Source organism: Cricetulus griseus, assembly GCF_003668045.3.
Source record: "Cricetulus griseus strain 17A/GY chromosome 1 unlocalized genomic scaffold, alternate assembly CriGri-PICRH-1.0 chr1_0, whole genome shotgun sequence".
Taxonomy (NCBI): domain Eukaryota; kingdom Metazoa; phylum Chordata; class Mammalia; order Rodentia; family Cricetidae; genus Cricetulus; species Cricetulus griseus.
The window spans coordinates 136770739-136797240 of record NW_023276806.1 but is presented as its reverse complement, the minus strand read 5'-3'; the positions used below and the strand labels follow the sequence as shown (position 1 = coordinate 136797240).

At 40.7% G+C, this 26502-nt stretch overlaps 1 protein-coding gene across 5 annotated transcripts in view; it reads left to right on the top strand.

Annotated features, from left to right (window-relative positions):
* The window catches only part of Grip1 (glutamate receptor interacting protein 1), a 347662-nt gene that overhangs the window by 244477 nt on the left and 76683 nt on the right, over positions 1 to 26502 (top strand). For all 5 annotated transcript variants that reach the window (XM_035451192.1, XM_035451190.1, XM_035451191.1 and 2 more), the window contains exons 8-9: positions 22816 to 22963; positions 24652 to 24821. In XM_035451192.1, the coding sequence (XP_035307083.1) occupies positions 22816 to 22963; positions 24652 to 24821 (318 nt within the window). The remainder of the gene's footprint in view (positions 1 to 22815; positions 22964 to 24651; positions 24822 to 26502) is intronic.

Sequence of the window (26502 nt, the reverse complement as noted above, 5' to 3'; positions counted from 1 at the left end):
TGCTGTTCCCAGTGTTTATCAACAACACTCAGGTCAAGCCCACCTTCTCATTGGCCCAATGCATTTAGATGACTCAATCTTTTTCTCATTTTATTCCCCCTCTGAATGAGAAGGGAAGACACTCTGTTCCCTTCTGGACACTTTGCAGGGGTATTTACATTTACATTTGCATCAGCTATCTGTGTGTGTGTGTGTGTGTGTGTGTGTGTGTGTGTGTGTGTGTGTGCGCGTGCGTGTGTGTTGTGACACTGGGTTCCACAGACCTGTGGAACCACAAAGCATTTCTTTGTTTAATTGCATTACACCTCACAGGGAGCCCATCAGGTGAACATAGAGGACTCCTGAAAATAACTGGATATTGCACAATATGTTTGCTTATAGATCAGCTGTCCTTATGACCAATCGTTATTAAGTGGGTGTTTGTAGAATGTACCGAAACATCAATATTTATACTTCACGTTCAAAATGAAGTTATTTTGTGATTTATGACTTTGTCTTACATGGCAGTGTATCATCTGCAAACTTTCAGTCTCCGTTCTTCTTAAACTAGCCATGGTGTTTTCCTGAACCTTGTAAGTCTTTAACTTTCCCATTTTGTATGCTGGTCTTCAAATCTATCTTATGTTTCATTAGGTGATGGTAGCATGCAAGACCAAGGATAACAAGAAAAGAAAATAACATTTCACTCCAAATACCCCATTTCATCTTTGTTCAGTTGCGTAGATAGTCCTTACCTACATGCATTCAATACTGAACAAATGAAAATAGCAACTTGTGAGCAACTGTTTAAATAAAGATGGCTTGGGCTGACACATGTCTTTAAAAATGGTAGGGTTGCCTGTACAAAGCATATGTTTGTTGACATTGTTTTTGCTTTTTTGAAATATCAGAATTGGGATATAAAACCCATACCTGTGAGTTCTCAGGTGCAAGTCCTAAGTGTGAATTATCACAAATAGTGGACATTCTTCTCTTCTAACTTCGTGGCTCGAAAGCAGTTAGGTGAGGTCTTCAAAGGAATGTGAAGATTTGGGGCAGAGTGGCAGTAATAAGAATGGAGATGCTAAACTTGGCTCCTGAGCTCCAGTGTGGTCCATTCTCCAAGTCCTGTGAGTGAGCCACTGTTTGCTCCCCACCCTGTTCCGAGCCAGGTGACACTGCTGCCTCATGCTGGTCATATTTCCTTGGGCTTCCAGAAAAATATGTTTCCCAAAGCCTCTTCCATAATGCTTTAGTTGTTGGCTTCTAGAATACAAAGTAATTTGGTTAGTCCAACTCTATTGTAAAAAGTATACATAAACAGTCTTAAATACTAACTAACACAAGGGCATGAAACATTACAGTTATCTAAATGATGTCATCTAAATTTTCCCTAAAGGCACAAGTGTTTATATTTTAGGTGATATTCTTTGTGATAGAATCACGTAAGTCTCTACATATTTTAAGCACTGCTCCATAGTTACACATGAGACTACACCGAGTCATCTCAGAAGATCTTCCAGCTCAACTGAGTGACCTCTTTGAATTTAAATATTCAAAAGTCTGTTAGCACTACTTTCGTTACTGTTGAAACCATGAACCCCAACTAAAACTGCCACACATAAAGCATTTGAAGATAACTTTTCACATTAGTTGGAACCAATTTAAAGTGGTCCCAACTAACCTCACTATGTATAAGAAAGTTGCCCATTGATGGTTCATTACCTCAACCCAGCAGTGCAAATTTCTCAGAATGCCTCCCAGCATCCCTGGCCCCTGAAGTCAGCATACTTTACTGCCTATGAGAATTTTGATCTTGGCGTTCTGAGACATTTAATAAATCAATCAAACCTTGGTCTAAATTCTTTCATTTTCCGATTGTACATGTTGCTTCCAACATTAAATATGTCCTTTTGGGGGCAAATTAGCCCTTTAATTTTAACATAGTTTAGAAAGAAGAAAAGCCAGCAGCTCTGTTAGGGGTAATCTCCCTTTGAGTGATAAGTTTCTCTGAGGTCATGTGTGTGTATTAGCTAGTCCAGACTGGCTTTTCCTTTTGAAAGACAAGAAATAGAGGTTATTAATCATAAGGTCAGCCTGGACCTATATTTTGTAGTCTGCCTCCAAAGTATCCATCAAGATTACTCCCTTCATGGTGATAAACTAATTGTATCTCCTTTTTTTTGGTAAAACCAGCTCCAAACTGTCTTTCACTGGGGAAAAACACTGGTCTCTAGGCTTTCCTCAGACACAATTGCACATAATGATGAGCTGTGTCCTTCAAGGAAGCCAAAGACTGCAAGATCCCTGTGAGGCATGAGCCTCTTCTATGTATTTTCCAAATACGTTGGCCCTTTACTTCAGTGTCTACCACAAGTAAAAGAGGTCCTATTTTTATTAATCCTTCCATGCTAGTGGTTGTTCAGATATCCCAAAACAGTGTCAACCTTACCACCAAGGCAGTAAGCTCCTAGGCTGCCTACTCAAGTACTCTATGGCATCCTGGTCCTACACTTGACCAGCTTTTGTCATCACAGGGATAGTGACAGAAACAGAAATGCAAGACTCTGCATCCTTGTATGTCTTGGGTCCTGGCACCTTGACTTGGGGGAGGGGAATTGAGGGAGTGAAGAAACTCTAGACACATGGTCACAGAAAAGTGGGGTCAGGTTTTCTGGGCTGTGAATGGAGAAGCTGCAGCAACTCAGAAGATCAGCATGTTAATTATATACAGGCTGGTGGGGTAATTGTATCCAGCTGAACAAGGAGGCAGGGTTATTACATACAGATAAGGGAGGTAGAGTTTATGGTATACAGCTGAATCAAGGAGATGGGTTTCACTCATCTTGCTAGAAGCAGTCTTGGTATGGGAGCAGCCATCAGGCTGTAAACATCCAGGGGAAAAAACGCTATAGTGGAAATTTTATGAACACTGTCAACATCCACACTTGGACCAGGAAAAAAAGCTTTGTCATCCCTCTGAGCCTCACCCAGGGAAGGCTTCTCCACTCCCCTGGGTCTGAGGCATTGGTCTTTCACATAACCATGCTGATGTCAACTGTGGGTATCTCTCAGGACTTCATCCACTCCCTACAGTGTGCTCTGAAACTTTCTTGAGGTTGGGAGATCAGAACATTTTTGGTGAGGACTCTCTCAGTTACTTTTCAGCCACATGAGGACTTTTCTCAGCTGTGAATTCTCAGAAGCAGGTGGAAGTCATGCTTTTCATATAACTATAATGGAAGAAACACCAATACCCATTATCCCCTTTCTGTAGCACTCATTCTTACTACCTGAAGATGCTGGTGACCATGAAGTAGAAGGGAAAAGGTAAAAGTCTTTATCTAATCCCTATGGAGATCTATGGCTCAGAGAGGTCCCCACTTTAAAACACTGTGACATCAGAGAAGTCATCTACGAGAAACATTGAATGACTAACCAGTCACACATAGACCACCTCCCCTACAGAATTGTTTTATTTTAAAACAAGCACAACATAAAAAGAACACTTCAAAATCTTCTATCTACCTCACCACCTTGTTAGCAATTCCCATAATTCCTGCAATTACCTCATTCTAAACAGCTGTGCATTTGCTATAGAATAAAATAAAATGCAGGCACTGACCCAACCTAGCTCCTCTCTGGGTATCTCTCTGTCAGGCTTCTGCTACCTGGGACACTTACTGATTCCTGGCTCAGGTTTCAGCTTGTGTGCTTCCTTGTGGCTCTCCTTTGACCTGGGGACACTATAATATAGCGATCCAATGGATGGGTTCACACTTGATTCTTAACTCTGCAGCATACTAGATGTGTGACCTACCTAAGTCTCATTTTCTCTTAATTGTACAAGGAACTTTGTCATGGTTGCTGTGGTAACTAAAGTTCTCTAATGCATTAAAAATACACAGCATTCATAGAAGTAAAAAAAAAAATCCATTTTATTGTTTTCCTTATTGTTGATGTTAGGTTTGCTTCCTCACTTTGCTACTATTTTTTCCAGTATATTCTTTTTTCTTAGAAGTAGACATTATAAACCTAACTAGAAGTAGTCCTTCTCTCTCCTTAACTCCTATAATGTGTTTTAAATATATGTTTTCTATACTCTTCATGCTTTGGGGCATAGTAATCTTACGTTTGTGTCTAGAGCTTTCCTCACACAGGATTTATAATCACATAGGAAAGGGGTGGTTCCGTGCCCATACCGTCCTGTGTGGAGCATTTCCATACACAGATGTTAGGGGTTTTGGTTGGTTAAATAAATGAATGAGAACAATTCACATTGAGCCTATATTTTCCCACACCCAATAATATTCTAAGATAGTTTCTTATATAGTCCTAGTTCTCCCTGCACTTTTATAAGCTTTATTCTGTTTTATTCTTGTAATAACCTGGTAAGGTATCAGATACTCCTTGTTTATTGTGAATGGCTAAGAGCACCATATTGACCACCAGAGTCTGGCATGTTCTGATTAGTGGGAGAATCCATTTGTTTTCTACATTAAAGGGGGGGTCTCTCGAAAAGCTAGTGAGTCCACTTGCAAGAGTGAACAAACACAAACTTCTACACAAACACACAAGATTTTATAGGCTTCACGGTCACCAGATAGTTGATGTCTTATGCTAAAAGGTACACACCCAGAAGACATTGCAAGAACCTTGACGTAAACAATCTTCAGGAACTTTTTGCTTGGCAAACATCTCCTGGCTACCCCCCTTAAACATTCCCTAATGTTTATTTCTTTTCTTAATACCATTTTAAAGAATTTATTTTTAATTATGTGTATGCCTGTGCATCCATGTGTGGGTATGTACACTTGAGTGCAGAAGATGCCCTTGGAGGCCAGAAATGGAATTCAGATCCCCTGGGGCTGGAGTCACAAGCAGTAGTAAGCTACCTGACATCGGTGCTGGGAGCCAAGCTTGGGCCATCTGTAAGAGCAGTACATGCTCTCCAGCCCCTCGATATGATTATTTTATAATAAACCTGCATGTAAAATCATACATGCTTACATATTTTTCACAGTGGCATAGACTAGAAACACTCCAAATATCCTCTTCCTTGTTAGACGAAGCCTTTCATCCCAACTTCTCATCCTTATCAGTTGGAGTCATAAACTAAGACATACAAAGGATGCTGGGCCTCCAGTTACTGCCTTTATGAACCTTATGATAAAAGAAAGGAGAGAGTTAAGCTAGTTTTAAAAAGAGAAATGTTAGGTACTTCTTGCCTAGGCGACACAGTTTATAAGTGCTAAAGGCAAAACTTCACCCTTTCTGTCATGTGATGTTGCTGTTAGCACATTGCAGGAATAGTGACTTCCATTTACATGTCATTCCATTACATTGTCATCTGTAATGCTTGGGATACTTTATAAAAATTACCTCATTGCATTTTTACTTAAAGAGGTAAGTGTTGTAACTTAAAAAGCTGCACTTGAGAGAAAGATGAAATTCCACAGAGCTCACATGGAGGGAAAGGAAATGGGAGAAGGGGGAGGGGGAAGGGCAGACCAGCCTCTGGGGACAGGAGGAGCAGCAGAAGAGAAAAGAGAGGCAAAGAGCCAGGGGAGACAGACAGGCAGAGAGGGAGGGAGGGAGATGAACAAAGGGAGAGAGAGAGAGAGAGAGAGAGAGAGAGAGAGAGAGAGAGAGAGAGGAGAGAAACTAACAGAGAAAGAGAGAAAGATGGGAGGTGGGCAGGTCCCTTTTAAAAGGAAGCACAGTGAATAGGCACAGGAGGTGCTCTTAGTGGCTGCAGGTGAGGACATATCCTGTCAGAACCCCAAGGGCAGGCCAGTACAGATGCCTGAATATTAGCATTAAGCCCAAATGTCACCATTTGAGAGGAAATAAACAACTTGTCCAAGAAGAAGATAAGAAATCCAGAATCCTGGCTTTCCTGCGTGTGTCCAGAACTTTTTCTTAAAAAAGCAATTTAATCAAATGAAGGACTTTCACTGCCACATCTGCTAGATAATTCTGAAAGTCTCTATGTTTGGAACAGCTCTCTTTATTTCTTCCCTCGAGTCTATTCTCCTTTCATGTTCCCCCTTCTTCACACGGAGCAGTTTCCACATGAAAAGCCTGTGCACACTGAGTTTCCCCTTTCTCCCTCACACAGAGCCTTGCACGGGGTCCTCACTCATGTCTGATCACAGATTTTTGCTTTATACACACTCCCAGATTCTGTCTCTCTATAAGAAGTGCCATCCTCTCCACCTTGAGTCTACCTTCATCCCTCAAGCCACTTCGACTCAGATTCTTGTTCCTAAATAACTTTTTGGAGCACAAATACTGTCTCTCCCTCCAGTGACATAATTAATCCCATGCCTTGCATTCAAATCCCAGAAGGCACTGTCCCTGGAACTGCTATCCCCATCATTCCCCTCCAGTCTCCAAGTTACTCTCTTCTTTTGACTGTCAGAATTCTCTTTAACTCTTTATAGCACCAAATACTCTCCTCCTAAGAAATTGTTCTCTAACCCCTATGTATATAGAAATACATATTCTTTCCCCCATCCTACCCTTGAAGGTCTCAGCCTATACATCATTTGAAAAGCTTCTTTCTGATAAGCATCTAAACTGGGTTCCCATCTTTCTCTCTCAGAGAACTCTTCCTTTCCCTTCAAGGTTATTGTCACAATTATAATGCTAATTTGTTGGTGAGAGAATCTACTGCTCTCCTTCACCAAACTAGCCCCAGGAAGTCAGAGAAGTGAAAAATACATGTATTATATTATATGTGTGTGTATACTGTATGTACTGTATACTGTATACTGTATATACGACTGTATGTACAGCATGTGCCTGCCACACACACAATGATGGATTATATGTAGACAGCTTAAATGCAGTCTGTCCCCTGTGTTTCATCTAAATTGAGAGTAAACATTTACTCCTCCCTGGAGCACTATGAAACCCAGGAAAGGCTTAAGCAAGCAGTTTGTATTCCTATTGGATATCACTCTTTATTCTGTCTTCTTGACCCTCACCTGCCCTCTCTCTGTGTCCCCAATTTCTCTCTCTTCTCCTTCCATCTCCCTTCTCCCCCTAAAGAAGTATTTCCTCAGCTGTAGAGGAAAGCCTCCGGCCAAGACCAGCATCCTTTTTAGAAGATCTTTATTCAGCAAGTCAGCAAGTGTGAGCTCTTGAGAAAGAAGCCCCTAGCCTTGCCGCTTCTAGAGGTCACCCTCTGTGCTGTGTTGACCCATTGAAGCTTAGTGTGTGCCACGAAGTCTGGAGATCCTGGCTTCTCTTTGATACAGCTTTGGCTCCTCTGGGGAATGCAAAACTCTTGTTTCATCCCCACTCAGTCATCACCCTCTGCCATAAGACACAGTCTCCTTCCTTAAAAGAGCCTCAACCCTGTGTGTGCCAGTAAACGCTCCCTTAGATACATGCAACTAAGACTTCAGGGAGGCACCAGACCTTCGAACAAGCAGAGTACGGTGACTACATTTTCAGCTCACTGGAAACACTCATTGTAGCACACTGAAGTGTGTGTCTCTCAAGCAGCTATTAAAGGGAAATGACTAAACCACTCCCTGAGTCAGACAGGAGAGAAGTAGTACTCTTTCATTCTCAAGTTTCAGTTCTAAGGCAGTTTTGTGGCTTGCCATCCTGTAAAGCTCAGTGGACTTTGTCTAGCACATGCTTCTTCTTTGATGCTCTTTGCCTGCTTCAGACTCTAATACTTCCCTACAGAGTGCTTGAGACTTATCCCGCACTGTGGGGACCCGTTTGGGTGGCTCTCCAGTCTCTGGTTTCTCAGAGGTGGTTCCCCAACATTATCATTCTGATGAGATCCTTGAACATTGGTTCAGATAGGTTTGGGTTTTGTTTGATTTAGTGGAGGGGGGCGTGTTTTGAAAGACAGTCTCAGAATGTACCCCTGACACTCATAGAGCCTTGAAGTCACAGAGATCTTCCAGCCTCTGCATCTCAGTGCTGCGATTAAAGGCGTGTGCTGCCACACCCAACAAAAGGCCATTTTGTGCATCCTGGAATCGCTCCAAAGGTTTACTATCCAAATAAAATCTCAGAAAATATAGGCAGCTTTCTAAAAGAATTGTCACACTGAGGAAGGAACACAGGCGCCTAAGAAGTGCTTCAGTCTGGCCAGTCAAGATGAGGAAATTATTTGGAAACAGTAAATATCCTACCTGTGAAAAAACTGAAAAGTAGTTTAATTTTCATAATTTGCATGTTTTAGATATTCTACATGTAGATACATATAGAGTTCGTACTTAAAGTTTCTAAGCCTGGATCCAGAGTGCTGTAGATAATCTAAAAATCTCAGGAAGGGTAATATTGAAATCAGTCACAAACTAAGTAAGTGGAACTACATATGGAAATGTAACCAGTGATATCAAGGACTCTGTGTAGCCTTTTTGTCCCCTTCCCCTTCTCTGTTCTTCGCTGTCTTCCTGGGGGACAACTTCACCCCATGTTACATAGACACAGACATTAACTGGAAGTTTTGAAGCATGTAAATAAGTCTTTTTTATGTTTTGGACTTCATAGCCTTTGCTTGCTTTTTCTCTTGGCCAAGCAAATCAGTGTTTTTGCTTCACATTCATCAGTAAGTAAGTATCATAGCTGCCAGTGGTGTTCCCCTGTAATAACCTCAAGGACAAGAGAAGGAGAGAATAGGTGTGAATTTGCACAAGGGACTTCTTTATGTTAGCAGTTGTGATTGCTGCGGTAGCCTACAACACATCTTACTTTCTACAGATGAAGCTGTTCTGCGAAGGTTGCACAAATCACATAGTGTTGAATTTAACTTTAAACCCAGGTAGATTTCACAATTATGATATTTTAGCCACAACAGATTAATAGAAATTATAGCAAATGCGTAAACTAGTATTATTTCAGATGAAAGTCGTAAAGGCAACAGAATGAGTTTTAAGACATGTCTTTATATTTCCTAAACTTAAATTTTTAATTCATACTGAAGTTCACTTATTGTTCTTTTAAAATGAAAAGACTTACTGAGATATTTACAAAATAAAAGTGGATTTTTTTTAACCATTTAAAATACAGTTTTAGGACTAAGTGCATTTTTTAATGCCCATACTCTCTCACTATTAAAAAAATAAATCATCAAATATTTAATGTTGACTGCCTCAGAAATTTCTGAGTTAGAGGGAAGAAAGTGAAACAATAAATTCATTATCATCTACTGGTGCTTAATCATTGTGGCATTTTTATTGATTTAAATTATAGCAAATCTACTCAGTCCAAGGGAGTGAAGAATGACTTTCCTGGAATCCTCTTACTTCTTTACTCTCAAAATGTCTTAAATAGACCCAGAGATATCTTCACAGATTTCTAGGCAGTGCCCTGAAAGCCAAGGTCACTATTAGAACCCAAAAATATGGACTGCAGCTTGCCTGAGAAGGGAGAAAGTAGACCAGTCAAGGAGTCTGTGTTTATGTAAGAGTTCTTACAACATCATTCCCTCACAGTTCCAAGGAAGACTTTGAAATGAAACAGTAGGTTAGCTCTTACATTTTGGTAAAAACTTGTCCTCCCTATTTCTGTAAGCATGGACAAAAGATTCATTGTAGTTATATTAGACTATTTGTGACTATTATGAACTACCTGGGGTGGTATACTTTAAAAAGAAATGCAAGGGCTTATTTAAGTCCAGCCAGCTGTATTATTATGGCTTGTGGTGAGGGCCTACTGACTGATAACACCATGGCAGGAGTATAGTTGGGAGCAGCTGATCACATAGCTAGACAAGACGCCCAAAGACAGTACAATTGCCAGGCTCCCTCACTTTGTCCATTTGTCTTTCTGTGTAAGGTCTCCCCATTTGCACTCACAGTTCAAGGATATGGTTCATCAGAAGGTGAAAGCTGCGGGAGCGTGAAGCATCTGGTCACATGGCATCCACAACCAGGAACAGAGCAATGAGTGCAGGCTGATGTTCAGCTGCCTTTCTCTGATACTACAGACCAGTATCCCAGCCAGGGAATAGTGCCACCCACAGTAGACAGGTCTTCCTACCTCAGTGTATTCAAAGTAATCCTCCACAGACATGACTGGAGGCCCTCGATTCTCTCAAGCTGATAATTAACACTAATTATCACATTTTCTGTTTTTACTTTTTCATTTTGCCAGGGAGCAAACCCAGAGCTTCATACATACATATTAGACAAGCACTCTACCATTGAGCCATTTCCCCAACTCATAATACTCACTCTTATGACAAACACACTGACAACTAGCATCTCTTTCTGAGGCTGGCAGTTTCAATGGCTTAGTGACCTCCCCCTAGGCTCCACTTTGTCAAGATCTCATCTCCTACCATGTCACCTGATTGGCTCCCAAGCTTTCAATATATCAACCATTGGAAAGACACACATCCAAACCATAGCATGTGTAGCTGGAGTCCATAGCCCTCATTTCCCAAACTAGTGGGCTTTTCATTCTGCTATGTATATCAATCTTGGGAACTTGCCCTCTCTAGTCTTCAGAATTATTTCATAATTGTCTCAATTCCAGATTGTGGTAGTATACCACATAATGTTCTATATTTTATATGCAATAAGATATTTTATACCTTTGAAATGCCCTTCATACCTGGTTGGGAACCAGATGCCTAGAGAAGATCTACCTCACCAAAATGGTGGAGACACGTTCATAGCTGGCTTCTAAGTCCTTGAAGGCTCTACAGAGATGGCAATATGAAAATTATTATGCACCACACAGCCATATTACACCACTCCCAGTGTCAGCGATCCAATTAGTATCACTCTCCAGTGTAAGGGGCACAGTTACAATCACTCTCCAGTGTCAGGGAGCCAGTTAACATCACCCTCCAGTATCAGGGGTCCAGTTAGCATCACTTTGCAGTGTCAGGGGTCCTCTTAGCCAACTCTTCTCAAACATATCTTCTAACAAATAACTTCCTTCAAAGCAAGCCCATAGCTTAAGGTGACATGTCCTTCCTGCCCCTCACTAAACAATAGATCTGTCTACAAGTGAGTTCTTTACATGTGACCATGAGGAGTAGGGAGGTGGCTCTGTGGTAGAATACTTGCCTCATATGTATGAGGGTTTGTTCCCTAGCACCCCACAAAACAAGAAAAAGCAAGTCGATGTGTAGTTACCTGGTGGAGAGGTGTTATGTTTAGTACTAATTGCCAACTTGATGCAATCTAGAATCATTCAGGAGATGGACCCCCTGGGCATACCTGTGTGCACTGACCTTGACACAGATCCCAGGTCTATCTCAGAGGATTTGTTGAGCAATGAAATTAGACATGTGCCAGCGTTTTTGCAAACTATAGCTGACCATTAAAATGTAAGGAAGAGTAAATAATGCTTTTTTACTCTGATATCTCACTTATTTTTTATTCCTGCCTAGTATAACTGGAATTTCTACTTATAGAATTCTGCTTATAATTAGTAAATAAGTATATACTGAGGCATATATATATATATATATATATATATATATATATATATGTATGTTCAGGACACTGGAATGTAGCCTTTTTTGCTTCTATGCAGGTGTCCCACTGCCCCAAGCTAAGGACTCCTCTTGTGCCTTTGCTCTAATCAGGTCTTCTTTGTTTTCTCATTGACAGCATATTTTGGTGGAGTTGGAAAATATCTCTGTAGTCAGCAACATTTGCCAGGCAAAACATTAGGACCTGAGATAATGACCCAGAATTCACCCTAGTGTGCACATGCTTTTAACCAAAGTCTGAAGGAATAGAGGCTGGCTGGTCCCTTAAATTCAAGCCAGTCTAGCTTAATTAGCTAGCCCCAGGTCCTGGTGAGAGAACTGTCTCAAGAGATAAGTGGAGCCAGCTGAATGGCTCAGCAGATAAAAGCTGGAGAACTGAATTTAATCGCTAGAACCAACATGATAGAAGGAAAGAACCAACTCCTACAAGTTATCCTGTATACATATGCCATCACACACATACACACACACACACACACGGGGAAAGAGAGAGAGAAAGAGAGAGAGAGAGAGTAAATATGTTTTTCGAAAAAGACAAAGTGGACAAAAGTGGACAGTGCCCCAAAAAACAAGACCTGAGGTTGACCTCTATGACATGCATATTCATACAGGACATCTGCAAGTATACCTGTAGATACACATACACACACACACACACACACACACACACACACACACACACACACACACACACACTCACACTCACACGACAGTTCCCAGAAAACTCTTTTTGGGAATAGTTAAGGGATTGCTATTCATTTGTTTTATTTCAGATCTAACTCCCAGAGAAATACCACATGCCGATTTCTGACCATAAACATACAGCCTACTGTAGTTTGGGATGCTCAAAAGAACTCACAATGTGCCATTGAGTCATTAATTCTTCCTGGGGCACCTGACCTTCCCTGGAAGTCTTAGTGGGCTGAACTTCCTAAGTTGTAAGAACTATTTTTAAGTTGGCAGACACTTACTCTTACACAAGCAGTTTCTCTACCTCAGCAGAGCCTAGTGGAGACTGATCGGTTTTCTGTATGGATCACTTACCCAGTGCTGGAAACCCTGACAGTGTCTGTTTTAAGCTCAAGAAGGAACCAGAGTTTCTATAGAATAGTGATAGGATGTGATGATTGGGAAGTAGCTGTGAGTAATATGCTGAGCCTTTTTAGAAATTGGGGCAGGGGCTTTTCATCTTGCAGGTAAATATTTCTATTTTCCCAATGCTGAAGCCAATGTAGGCATAACCTTGACTTCTCTGGAAAGTTTTTCCTCAAGTCCTGGTGCTGGAAGTGATGATGGAAATGAACCTTCTAGAACTCCTGCAAGAGGGACACAGTGGTACCTGACAATGTGGCAAGTCCTGAATTCTGAACTCAGAGGGCTCTTTAGAAAACAAATATTGTGGGCTACTTTTTCTTATCTTGTATTTTAGAGCTAAACTTTTCTTTGACATTTAGCCATATGGATGCCCTCCAAACTTACATTAGGAGCCCTATTGTTACTTTCCTGAAAGGCATGTGTAAATGTCTATAAAAACTCTGTCAGCCTGTCAAATTAATTCTGAAACATGCCATGTAAAGCCCAATATAGTTATTTCCTGCATCCTATTCCTTGGCAGGGCCTTCAGCTCCCTTCATAGTTTCTGAGCTCTAACTCCCCCTGAACTAAATTTGTGGTGAAGCCATGACTCAACAGTGGGGACCTTTTTAGCACCAAAACTATAGAACTTAGAATGTCAGCTATCAACATCTATTAAAAAGCTAAATTAATTAAGGTACTGTGGTGCCATGTTCTTGCACAGCTCTAGGATTTACCCAAGTAGGGCAGTGGTGGAATGAAGACATGATGGACACGCAGACACAAAGAAGCAGGATCCAGTGGTCTGGGCTCTCTGACAGAGAAGCCACATCCCCTGGGAAACTCAGCATCTCCTTCACATACAGTTGAACAGGGAGGTGGAGTCATTCAACCAGCTGAACAAGGAGATTCATGTTATGGTATAGTTGTTGTCTGTAATCTTCGTAGAAATATCTGTAGGGACACAGTCTTCAGGCCATTACACATGGAGGGCGGGCTGAAGGCTTTTGTGGATGGTTCATGAACATATTGTCAACACTTACACTCAGATCAGAGAGGGGCTTTGCCATCCCCATGGATGTGAAGCATTTGATACCTTTGCCATGGCTGCACTCAAGTTGAAACACACACATCCACTGATGACTTCACAGTCCAGACAGTGTTGTGCTGACATAAGAAAGGACTAGTAAATAGAGGAATTGGTACCCAGAATCACTAATATGCAAATACCACATGTAGCCACTAGTCATCAGACATGTGACTTGGGTGGTATTATACTGCAACAACAGAAAAAGAAATTACCTCTCTATTAAATTGAAATGAACTGCAGATGGGCTATCTAAATGTGAAATTAAATCAAAGGCTATAGGAAAAATATGGGAGAATGCCATCATGATGTTACAGAAGCAAATACCTCTTTTAAAAAAATTCATACAACTTAAAAGTGAGTAATTAAAAACTCCTAAGCCCATACTTAAAATCCCAGCATTTAACATTTAGTAGGATGCTCTAGGATTTACCCAAGGAGGCAGGTAGATGAGAGTTTCAGAATCATTGTTGGCTACATAATTTCAAAGCCAGTTTGGGCTATATGAGAACCTGTCTCCTAACAACAGCAGCAAGCCAAGGAGCTGGATCAATAGGTAAAAGCATTTGGGATGTTAACCCTATCACCTGAATTTGGTTCCCAAATACTTCATAAGCCACATGCAGTATCTGTAATCCCAGCAGTCCTATGGCAAGATGAGAGGCAGAGACTGGAGAATGCTCACAGACCAACTTGCCTGAAGTACTTAGCATAGCAAGGTGGAAGGATAACCAACTCTTGCAAGCTATCCTCTGTCCTCTACATGCATGATTGTACAGTGCGCATGCACACACACACACACACACACACACAGAGAGAGAGAGAGAGAGAGAGAGAGAGAGAGAGAGAGTGAAGATAGGTAGATAGATGATAGACAGATAAAGATAGATTGATATAAGATAGATGATAGTGATAGATGATAGATTAGATATATAGATAGGTGATAGATACATAGATGATAGGTAAGTAGATATATAATGATGATGACATATTAGATAGATAGATAGATAGATAGATAGATAGATAGATAATAAAAAACTTCTCTTCATCAAAACACACCAGTAACAGTAAGAAATAACGAGCCACAGGAGGACTAAGTTCATGTATCTAGCAGAGACTCAATCTATAACAGGCTTTAAATTTTTTAGATGTTTTGCTGGTTTGTGTGTATATGTCTATGCACTGCATGTGTGCCTTGTATCTATAGAATCCAGAATTTTGTGCTGGAACTGGAGATAAAGATGGTTATAAATTGCCATATGAGTGCTGGGAACTGAACCCAGGTCCTCTGGAATGCAAGCAAGTGCTCTTAACCACTGAGCCAACTCTCCCATCCTCCAACAGGTGTTTTATAAGTTTTCTGTATCAGTAAGTCAGTTATAAGAGGAAATCAAGAGAAAGCAGAGAGCACTTGAGCAGTCAACATGAGTCAAATGGCCAGTAATTATATGGAAAGCTACTCAATTACTTTAGTCATCAAACAAATGCAGATTGGTACACAGCATAATATCACCATGTACCACCATGTACTAACCGAGTGGCTTTGTGTTGGAGTTGAGAATCCAAATTCAGGTCCTTATGCTTGCACAGAAAACACTTTAGTCACCAAGCCATCTCCCCAGCTACATCTTAAAGGTTTTTTAATTGCTAATTTATTTTATGCATATCTATTAGAAATGCAGTGCTTCAAAACTAGATCAGAGTGTACTTCCCACGTTCAAATATACTTCATCTTAATTTTTTCAGAGAGTCAAAGCATACAATCACAACATTTGTTGTCCTGGAGGAAGAATCCAAATGGAGTAGAGTTCTAAACATACCCTAGGCTAACTTGAGTTTGGGTAAAGCATGGCTTGTGACTGATCTTAGCACCTGTGACAGGCTTGTCGTGACAGTCTCATGGACTGTGCAATAACTGTACTTCCTATTTTAATGTGGCTGAATTTTTTAATATACTGCTCATGGTGTTTTTAAACCTTTTAGCTGAAGTGAAGCAACATAGATAATGCACAAAAAATCCTGGGTTTCCACTTGATACATTTTCATAAACTGAACAAACTTAAGTAATCACACCAAGATTTGGAACGTTACCAGCATCAAAAAACACTGCTATACACTTAAGTCCCTTTCCCATCTCAAGGAGAACTGCTCGGCTGCCTTCTAACTGAACAGGCTAGCTTTGCTAAGTTTTGTACTTAGAATAAACCTAAGTTTAACTTCTTATGCTCAATATTGTGTATTTGAGATTATATGGCTGAGGTTTGCTTTGATAATTTATTCTCTTTTGTTGTATAGTATTTCACAAGGCAAATGTGCCCAGCTTATTTATTTATTTTGCTGCTTAGGTACTTTCCATTTTTCTTGCTTTTATACCAGTTTGTATGGGAACCTTAAATCAGGTTGCCATAGGGTAGACCTGTGCTTAGCTTTCACAGATGTCTAAGGGCTTCTGTGATGGTTTGAATGAGAAGGACCCTTCCTCTTCCTCATTTGGTCCCCAGTTGGTAAAATTGTTGGGGAAGAATTAGGAGGTGTGGCTTTTTTGGAGGAGGTGTGTTACTGGGGATGGGCTTTGAGGTTTGAAAAGACATGTCATCCCCCCCTCTCTCTCACTTCCTCCTACCTATGAATGAAAATGTGAGTTCTCAACTGTTCCTGCAGCCATGCCTTTGTTCTGTCATCATGAACCCTAACCCTCTGAAGTCATACACCTAAATTAAATACTTTCCTTTATAAGTTGCTTTGGCCATGGTGTCTTATTGCTGCAATAGAAAAGTAATTAAGACAGCCTCTAAAGAGAGCTGTATGAATTCTCCTTCCACACAGGCAATGAGAATTCTAGTTGCTTCGCATGCTTGCTGTGGTCAATAGAGCCTGTTGGTTTAGTGTGTTGCCATAATACAAATCTGTTACCTGGGGCAGGAGAGGAGGGACAAATGAGTCAGGCAGATCCTGAGGGCTTGTTGGCCAGCCAGTGTAGTCAAATCGACAAGCTCCAGGGTCAATTAGAGACGATCTCAAAAAATATGGTGGAGAAAAATAGAGGCCATCGGACACTGACAGATGGTTGCCACACCAACACTCACACATAAGCAAGCACACACTCAAACTTACGTACACACAGACTAACAACTTAGGAATATTTTACTGGCATTCCACTATGCTGAAAATGGTTATAATTATTAGGGGTATTGCTTTCATAGCATATCACCAATTAAAAATATACTTTTAACCAACAGGTAAGCTGAAGTTTTTGTCTGCCTGGAAGCCTATGGGGCAGGCAAAGCATGTGCAGACTTTCTGCTCTGCTTGAGAAGTTGTAATCAGGACGTTAGCTCATTGACATGCAGAGCTCAGAAGCAGGAAAACTGATTAACAAAATAAAAAAAAAATCCAGAGTGTTTCCCATATAAACAGTCTTCAACGTAGCTTGTGTAATTATGTAGCCCATAAATCAACACAGGGTGCAAAGGCTTCAATCCTGATGCAAATATCTTAATGACTGAGACGTCTTTAACCATGAATAATTTATGTCTACATGATCCATTTCTTTTCCCAACTGTGCTTCACTCCAGCACGATAAACTAATCATTTGTCTATGGCTGGGTTCTTGATGTCTGCTTCCTGTATTTTCTTCTGTTTCTTTTTCTCCTGTTGATACACTCCATTTCTCCTCTTGTACTTTCTTACGTAATCAAACCTCATTCTTCCAATCCTGGCCACTTGTTCCTACTTCTCCCATGCCTCTTGTTAGATATCTTGGCATGCAGCCAGCACTCCAGAGCCCCTACTTTTCAGAAGGGCCTGTGACAATGGAATTGGGTGGCATGGAGAGGAATAGGCTTTCTGCCACAAAGTAGCATGAACATCTTGATGATATGGTGGGGAAACGTTTATTGTGGAAAGTGATTGCCAGAAAAGGCTAATGATCGATTAAAATGTTATCACTTGTAGCTCCCCTTCTGTGATGTAGAAAGCCACTTCCACATGTGTACTTCTGGGAAGTGGTACTTGCTGAAATAGTTGCGTTGTTTTCCTATTGCCTATTCCAATAAAATCAATTGAGCAACATTTAGATTAGATTCGAGCTCATTTGTTCTACTCAACCCAACCATACCTGTTCTTGTTCAGGTGTCACTGCCATTTCCTTGATAATTACCATGCATGGTTGATTGGCTAAATAAGTAGTTGGAGATGGGCTGGTTTGGGGAATTCTCCAAGGCTCAATGGCCTTCTCAGTGCATTCTTATCTCTTTACTCCTTTAAGGCCTCTATGTGAATCCCTGTGTGATGCTAGTATCTGTAAAAAGTTCATGATCCCGCAGGTGGCATATTTACATAACTTTTTCCAGGTGCTTTAGTGTCCAAATATATTCATGTTCCATCTAGAAGAAAGTGGAGCTACCTTTCCACCCAAGGGATTATGTATTAATTCTTCAGCTATTGGATAAATTCAGACATTTTCACAGTTTGATATTATGAGCTATTGCTTGGAATTCTTTGTGCAGGCTTTGGTGTTAAATTAAAAAAAAAAAAAACCTGCTTATCATTAGTGTCATCCATGTATGGATACTCATTCTGTTCCAAGAACAGCCATCAAAAAGGTTCAGTGTGAGCTACAATACAACTTCTGTGTCATTATAGGATCATTGGCCTCCTGCCTAAAGTAAGGAATAGACAATCACTCTTTAGCTCATTTCATTGACAGATATTAGTGGACACCTATCATGTATGAACTTGCCTTATAAGCACTGGCTGACCACTACAATGAACCAAAAATAGGAATCCCCAGACACATAGACTTTATGGAGTAATTAATTAGCAGCTATCTAGAGAACAATTGTTGAATGTCGTAGTTGCAAAAGTGTTGCAAAAGAAAAACATACAGCTCTATGTACGTGTGTAGCAGGCAGATTAGCAAGGTTTGTAGGTTCAGGCAGGAATTCTGGTGCACGTGGCATTGGAGCAGAGCAGGGAAAAGAAGTGGGGAAAGAGGGACAAGATTCTAGTTGGCATAGCCTAGGTACAGAGAAGAATGTATATGGCAGATGATGAAGCAGAATCCAAAATAGTTGGAGCAAGGTGAAGGATGTGTTCAGTCTCAATTTTTTTCTGATTTTTAAAGCATTTGCATATATGTAGTAAAATTGATGAGAGATCAGACCCAAGTACAAACATAAAATTCATTTATGATTCACCTATATTTTATACACACAGTTTAAAGTAATTCTCTGTAATATTTTTAATAGATTTGTTCATAAAGCATCCCATGTTGTGAAATTTTCCACTGTAGCACCAAGTGGAAAAGTTAACTGATTAAGTAATAAATAACATGAAAGCTTCATTGCTTTCATTTTTAAAACAAAATAAATTTAAAATCAGGTATAGCAAGACCATGAGGAAGAGCATGAGTGATCACTGTCCCACAGACCCATTTTTTCCAAACCCACTCAGAGTTAAAGAAGTGGTTTAACAAATAATAATCAATCATTCAAAAATTCTATAAAGATAATGATTTTTTTAACCAGGGAAATTAATCCAAGGGGCTGTGGAGCATGTAACAATGGGCTCTGTGTAGACAGCATAATACCTCAGAAGCAAAAGGCTATTTTGGTAGAGTAAGGCCACTAGCTTTTTCAGCTGTTATTAATGACAATGAATTCTGAAACAGTAGGAATACAAATAGGCCCTAAGAAGAGAAATCTTCACATTTTCAGTACTGAGTTGTTTCAGTATTGCTAGGCATTTAGGAAAGTAGTAAATGCAAGACTCCTTATGCATTATTCAGAGTTCTCTAAAGGAATCAAATCAATGCCATGAATATATACTTTAGAGGAATTTATTAGACTCACAAACAAGATACAGTCTGGGTAGTCCCAGCAATGGCCGTCCCCACACTTGGAGAGGCTGAGAACCCAATAGCTGCTCAGTTCACAAAGCTGGATGTCTCAGTAGTCCCAGCCAGGCACTGTAAGAATTCCTGGACAGCCACTGGTTTTCCTTTTACCCACCTTGGAAGTTTGACAAAGCTGGATTCTGATACCAGTGGAAAAAAATAGTGGCAGTTTCTCCACAGGATTGGTGAACTCAAAAATAGAGTAGATGAACTCACCAGTGAGATGTGAAAGGCCCCTTGGACTTTCAGCCTGATCTAAAGAGTGAGTTCTAGGACAGTCAGAGAAGCCCTGTTTTGAAAAACAATCAAACAAACAAACAAAACCCATAAAAAACAAAGCAATACCCATTTACCATGGGCTTCCCACTTTCAAGTAATCTGATCCAGAAAGTCTCTCACATGTGTACCCAGCAGCTTATCCCTTAGTTGACTCCAAATTAGTCACATTGACAATGAAGATTAACCATTAGAAACCCACCTCTTATCAACTTGCACAAACATAGTCCTAACCAAATAGGACAGAAATTCTTGTGGTAACTGCAATCCTCATTTCTGTAACTTGTCGGTCATATTTCCTTATGTCATGCTTATTTTTCAAACAAAAGTAATAACAACATAATTCCACCCAACATGATATTTTAGTTAGGTTTATGTTACTGTGCTAAAACACCATGACCAAAAGCAGCTTAGTCAGGGAAAGGGTTTATTTCAGCTTAGAATCCATCATGAAGAGAAATCAGGACAGTTCACAGCAGCCATCTGGAGGCAGGAACTAAAGCAGAGGCCTCCTTGGAAGACTGCTGTTTGCTGGCTTTCTCCCCACGGGCTGACCACCTAGGACTCCCTGTCTATGAGTGGCTCTGCCACCAGTGAGCTAGACCCTCCCACACCAGTCATCAATCAAGAAAAATGCTCTGTAGAGTTGCCTACAGACAATCTGATGGAGGCAACCTCTTTCCAGATAGCACTAGGCTACATCAAGTTTAAAAAATAATCACTAGTCAGGACACATGGCATAACTACTGATGTATAAACACAAACACAGTACTTCTCCTCCTCCAGAATATGTGGCCCAACCCCCAGAGAAGTGCTTATTCTTTTTGTATCCCATAACTCAAATACCATAATATAGATTTGTAACAGCTAGCCCCTGATATCGTCTCAATAAATGTTACATTATATTGTTGATGGAAGTTTCTGTCCTGCCTGATCCCACAGCTGTTTAGTCCCAAATAAACACACAGAGATTTATATTAACTGTTTAGCCAATAACTCAGGCTTCTTATTGGCTAGCTCTCTCTTCGTTATTAACCCATTTCTATTAATCTATGTATCTGTATCTCAATGTGGTCTTGGCTTACCATAAAATGCCTGGGCATCCTACCTTCTCGGTAGCTATATGGCATCTTCTTGACTCCACCTTATACCTTTCTCTATTTCTGTTTGGATTTCCCACTGGCTAAATCCTGCCTGTCCATTGACCAAAACAGCTTTATTCATCAATCAATAAGAGACACATATATTCACATCATACAGAAGGACATCTGACATCATTATAGTAAAAGAAATAGAGGGGGAAACCAAATATTTGCTTAAGACATGTGTATGTATGCACAAACATAGTCCTAACCAAATAGGACAGAAATTCTTGTAGTAACTGCAATCTTCATTTCTGTAACTTGTCGTGTGGCCATAGATGACCTATTCTGTATTTCCTCCACCTTTGGCAAGAACCTCAGGAACTTAGAGAGGTTATCCTCTTCTCATTTGAAAAAAATCTATCCACATCCTTTTTTCTCATCAATTTCCCAATCATTTTCCTTTCATGTCCCAAACCATTCTGCCAGACTATTGGTTACAGCCAATGGGTCAGTATATAATCACACATCTCACCATTTCTCCTACCAAGCACAATGTACAACCATATGTACCACATGAAGTTCTGCCTGCTTTGAAGACTTCCATTCACTGGTATCCTTTGGGGTAGTCCCCAAAAGGGGGCTTTAATGCTACATCTGTCCATGTTTCAGTGATTCTTGCATAACATCCAGGACCATCCATAAATCAGGTCCTAGTCTTCTCTTCTTCAATTCACCAATCATAGGGCAGAATTTATAAGGCTATAGGTGCATACTTGGGGAAGAAGGCATTGTAACAGGTAGAAAAAGCAAAGCCATTTGGGCAACTTCCTCATGTGACTTGTTTGTGCCTTCAGGACAAGTTCTGACCAGATCATGTATACATCATCAAATCACTCTATTTGATGATGGGTTGCTGTTGCATACAGCAAATTATATGGCTTGGTGGGTCAGAGAATACCTAGCTAAAGCTAGGCATCTCAGAATTCGTAACTTAGTAGCTCATTGTCAAATGTTAAGCTCCGTTAATGACCAATAGATTATCTCTCAAATCGAGAATAATAGTATGTCTGCATGTGACATTCAGGCCTTGCTCTAAAATCCCAATGGCCTCTCCTGTGATTCAGCTATGGGGACCTGGCAAAGGCTTCAAACAGTATCCCCATCTGCCACTGACACTATGAGTATGGTCAGCTCCTGGATCCTATGGCCTAAGTGGAAAAACAGCCTGTAGAGTATCTAGGACCTGTTGAAGAACTTTTTCCTATTCTAGGTCCCACTCAAAGTCATCAGCTTCCTGAATCACTTGGAATATGGGCCAAAGTAATACCCCCCCAATGAAGAATGTGCTAGCTCCAAAGCCCAAATGGTCCCAATAAGTACTGTGCTTCGTTCTTGATAGTAAGACTGAGAACAGGGGGCGATTGCCTGCTATTTGACAATTTAGAGATGTCATCTCTCTTCTCTCTCTCTTTCTCTCTCCCTCTTCTTCCCTCCCTCCCATTATTTCCTTCTTTACTTTTTTCCATCAATCCCTTCTCCATCTATCTCTATCCATCCATTTATCCATCTTTCCTCCATGAATCAATACATATACATATGTACACACATGGAAATGCTGGTTATGTATTGAAATAATTGATTTTAAAGAAAATCTAGGATGTTCCAGGCAGTTCCAAGCAGTGTAAAGACCAAAATGATCCATGAGATGTTATCCTAACTGGCATAAAGACTGAAATCTAATTTCAGGGACTACTGTGTGTACATATGATAGCTAGATGGAGAAGGTGTCCTCAAGCTATGTGGATATAATAGAAAAAAAAACATGAATTTAGTGATAACATAATCAGACTAGCGTTAAGTTAAACATTCTTTATCATTTATGTTTGCTTACTTTTGTTTTATCTTGTTTTGTTTCCTGAAATGTATTCTTTGACAGATTCTGTGGTAACAGCATCCGGGCCACTACTAGTTGAAGTTGCCAAAACTCCTGGTGCCAGCCTTGGGGTTGCCCTAACTACCTCTGTGTGCTGTAACAAACAGGTCATCGTCATAGACAAAATCAAATCTGCAAGTATTGCAGACAGGTGAGTGTCACAGCAAATGCCTGTTGATCAGCACTGTGTATGTGCTTAAAAATGTCATATGCACACTTATACAATATGCACACATATAATGTATACACATATACTTTTACACACACACAGTTAAAAAAATCCCTGTTGCCAATTTCTACAAATATTACATAAGAAAACAGTTTATTGTTGTGAGCCTTAAATTCATAACTACCTGATGAGACACTCTGTTATGAAATGTCACTTCATCTAGACATTCAGTGTGCCCTTTATCAATAGAAAAACAATACATTTGCTTACCGCGTCCCACAGAAAAACAAGCCCCTGCTTTTTGAGATGGGGTCTTCTGCATCGTTAATAATTAAATCCCACTATCAGAAAATATTACTCCTTTTTGGAAAAGTAGGTAATACAATATTTTTTAAATGATACGGTTTTAAAAGACAAGCCTGATACTGTCATAGTTTTTTAATCTTAATGGCTTCACAACCTTCAGTCAAGGATCTCTTAAACACTATTACAGTGTTATGATAAAAATGCAATTCATTTTCCCAGTTCATATTTTACCTTTGTAAGGTAAAGGTGGAAGAGGCAAAATGACTGCTTTTCCATATATTAAAACTGTCTTGCAGCTCCAGGTAGGTAAACCCACTTTCCATACCCAAAACGCCCTAAGTAAATCACCACAGAATACTATCTCCAGACTGAAGGGGTGCCTTGGATTGTTCTTGCCCTGACAAGTAGATTCTTGCCATGGAAATCCTTAGACCTCAGCTAGTCCACTATGTGTGTTTCCAGCCTCCTTCTCCCTGGCACAGTGACCCACAGCAACCCAAATAGTAATAGGTGGTCTACAGCTCCATTGTTTGCTCCTCTCTGCAGTCACTCACAATGGCAGCCACTGATTCAGCAATGTTCTCCAGCTCATTGGTGCAGGGTGCCTCTGCTTTGTTTTGTTTTTTCTTGTTCCACCATGGGTAGCCAGTTTAAGGAACTGTCCACTTGAATGGTCCAATGGGTGCCAATTCATCCAATAGGCAGCAAGTGTCTTGTTCAGCAAGGAGTAGCAGCTAGACTCCTCCCACTATCTTTCCCCCAAACTTCCCGACGTAAGCCTGGTTTCATTGCTTTTAACTCCTGCAAAATTTCTATCCTGTGCTAATGAATTTGGACTCCGGTCGAACAAAACAGAGGGCCGTACTAAAGGACTGGTAAATTGGAAGCCTCTAAGAAAAGATTGGGAGGAAGCAGTTGTTGAACCTCTCCATCATGCCCCTACCTGAGACCTTAGGCCAGTTCCGCACACCACATCTTAAGATGCTGAGAGACTGACAGTTCGTAACTGTGAATAGAAGAGCCTAAGAGAAAAAAGTCAGCGAACAAAATCAGGGAAGAAAAATAATTTCTCTTCTCCGTGCCTCTCTCGCTCTCTTCCCCTTAGCATGCCCATCCCCAACCCTTAAGAACAAAATACATTGAAAAATGAGAGAATAAGAAAGTCAGCTCTTCACATGTTTTTTTTTCTGCATTTCCCACAAGGTTTTACATTCCAGTTCAGATCCAACATGCCTAAAATATAGCAGGTAATCTTTCCTGCTAACGTTCAATGTTTTAAAGCAAATGATGACTGCATAAGGTGAAAATGGAAATCTCATCCTGAAGGGAAAGGTTTTTGATGCTGCCGTTTCTCCTCTCCCTAGATGTGGTGCGCTGCACGTCGGGGACCACATCCTCTCCATCGACGGCACCAGCATGGAGTACTGTACGCTCGCCGAAGCCACCCAGTTCCTCGCCAACACCACCGACCAGGTCAAGCTGGAGATTCTCCCACACCACCAGACCCGCTTGGCCCTGAAGGGGCCTGACCACGGTGAGAGGAGCCTTCTAGATCCTTCTCTTTATCTTACACTTGCAGTTTTCTTCTGACAGAGAGTTAGGAAGACCAGTGTTCCTCCCTTCCTGTCTCCAGCTGGTCTTCATTCACCCTTTCACAAGCATGTATAGTTACTGGAAAACAGAAGAAAGAAATACTGAACTTGAAATTTCAGGCTACAACTATTTGATTTTGTGGTGTGGGTGTGTGTGTGTGTGTGTGTGTGTGTGTGTGTGTGTGTGTGTGTGTTTGCTTAAACTTTGCTATAAATTGAATATTATGAGAAGGAAAATGATTTGACTTCCTGGTGGTGACAATGAATTTTGACTGCCTATAATGGACAATGAAAGCAAGCATTAGCACTCACAAAACAAAACATAAAGCCAAAAACACAATTTGCAGCAAGGAGGCCAAGAAGAGCTGTCTTGCTAAGGACATCACACGGTATTGACCTTTACAGCCCTTTACCACCATCATTGTGTCTCTGAATGAAATCTGTTTACTATCCTAAAATAAAATAAAACAAATTCATATTCATAGCAGATCCACTAAATATTCATCAGGGAGAGCCTGTTGTATGGAGGATTGATATCTATGGTTTTGTCTATTTTCTGGAATATTTATACCCCAGGATAAAGAATACACTTTCTAGCCAAACTTCCTGGCAGGGAGAAGGAGAATTATAGACCTCCTTGCAGTAAATATTCTCATAGCTGCCTTGCAGGGTATGGACAAGGGCAACTTTTTGTTTTTGTTTTTGTTTTTTGAGACAGGGTTTCTCTGTGTAGTCCTGGCTGTCCTGGAACTCACGCTGTAGGTTGGCGTGGAACTCACAGAGATCCACCTGCCTCTGCCTTAGAGTGATGGGATTAAAGGTGAGGGCCACCACCGCCCAACTCCACTTGGGCATCTTAAAGTGAGATACAAGAACAAGACTTCGAGGCGTAAATGCCGGAAGTCGGTGTGTCTGGTGGGAGCCTTCGTTCCATTTCCTTTCCCCACCTATTTATTAAGGCACATGCCACAGCTCCCTTTTCAGTCCTGGAAGCAGGAGGCCTCCCTACTGTTGGGGGCATAGATTGAAAGAGGAGAAAGTGCTTTTCTACAGTTAGCTACAGCCAGGTTTTCTAGCATTGGAATTTCGCTTGTGGGAAGGTCATTTACATAGTGTTTCTCACCTTCTAAAAGGCACTGCACTTCTCCACAGGGAGATTAAAAAAAAAAAAAAAAAAAAAAAAAAACAGGGACAAAATAATTTTCATACTGAATGAGTCAGCTGGATGCAACCTTTTTTAATTAAACGGAGTTTAGACGGCCCCTGAAGCTAGTGATAATCTCCAGTATGACGCTCTGCCCTTATCAGATTTTAATTGACACACTGGAGTGGGGAAAGGATGCAGCATAGGCAGGTTAAGATTGGAAAGCAGCACAGTTGAATCGAGGCTCCAAGGAACTGAAGGGTGCTGAGGCTAGGGATGTGGGAAGGGGCGCAGGTCTCCCTCCAGGAATGTAGGAAGGGATTCACATCTAAACCCAAGCCCTCTTGAGGTGGGGATGTCTAAAACTGTGTAAGTATCTTCTCGTGTGTATGAAGTCATCATCGGACTTGGGGCACAGCAGGCTGAAGACCGCATGCTGTTCTCTTTCAGGAAGGTGTTGCCTCATATCCAGAATCAGT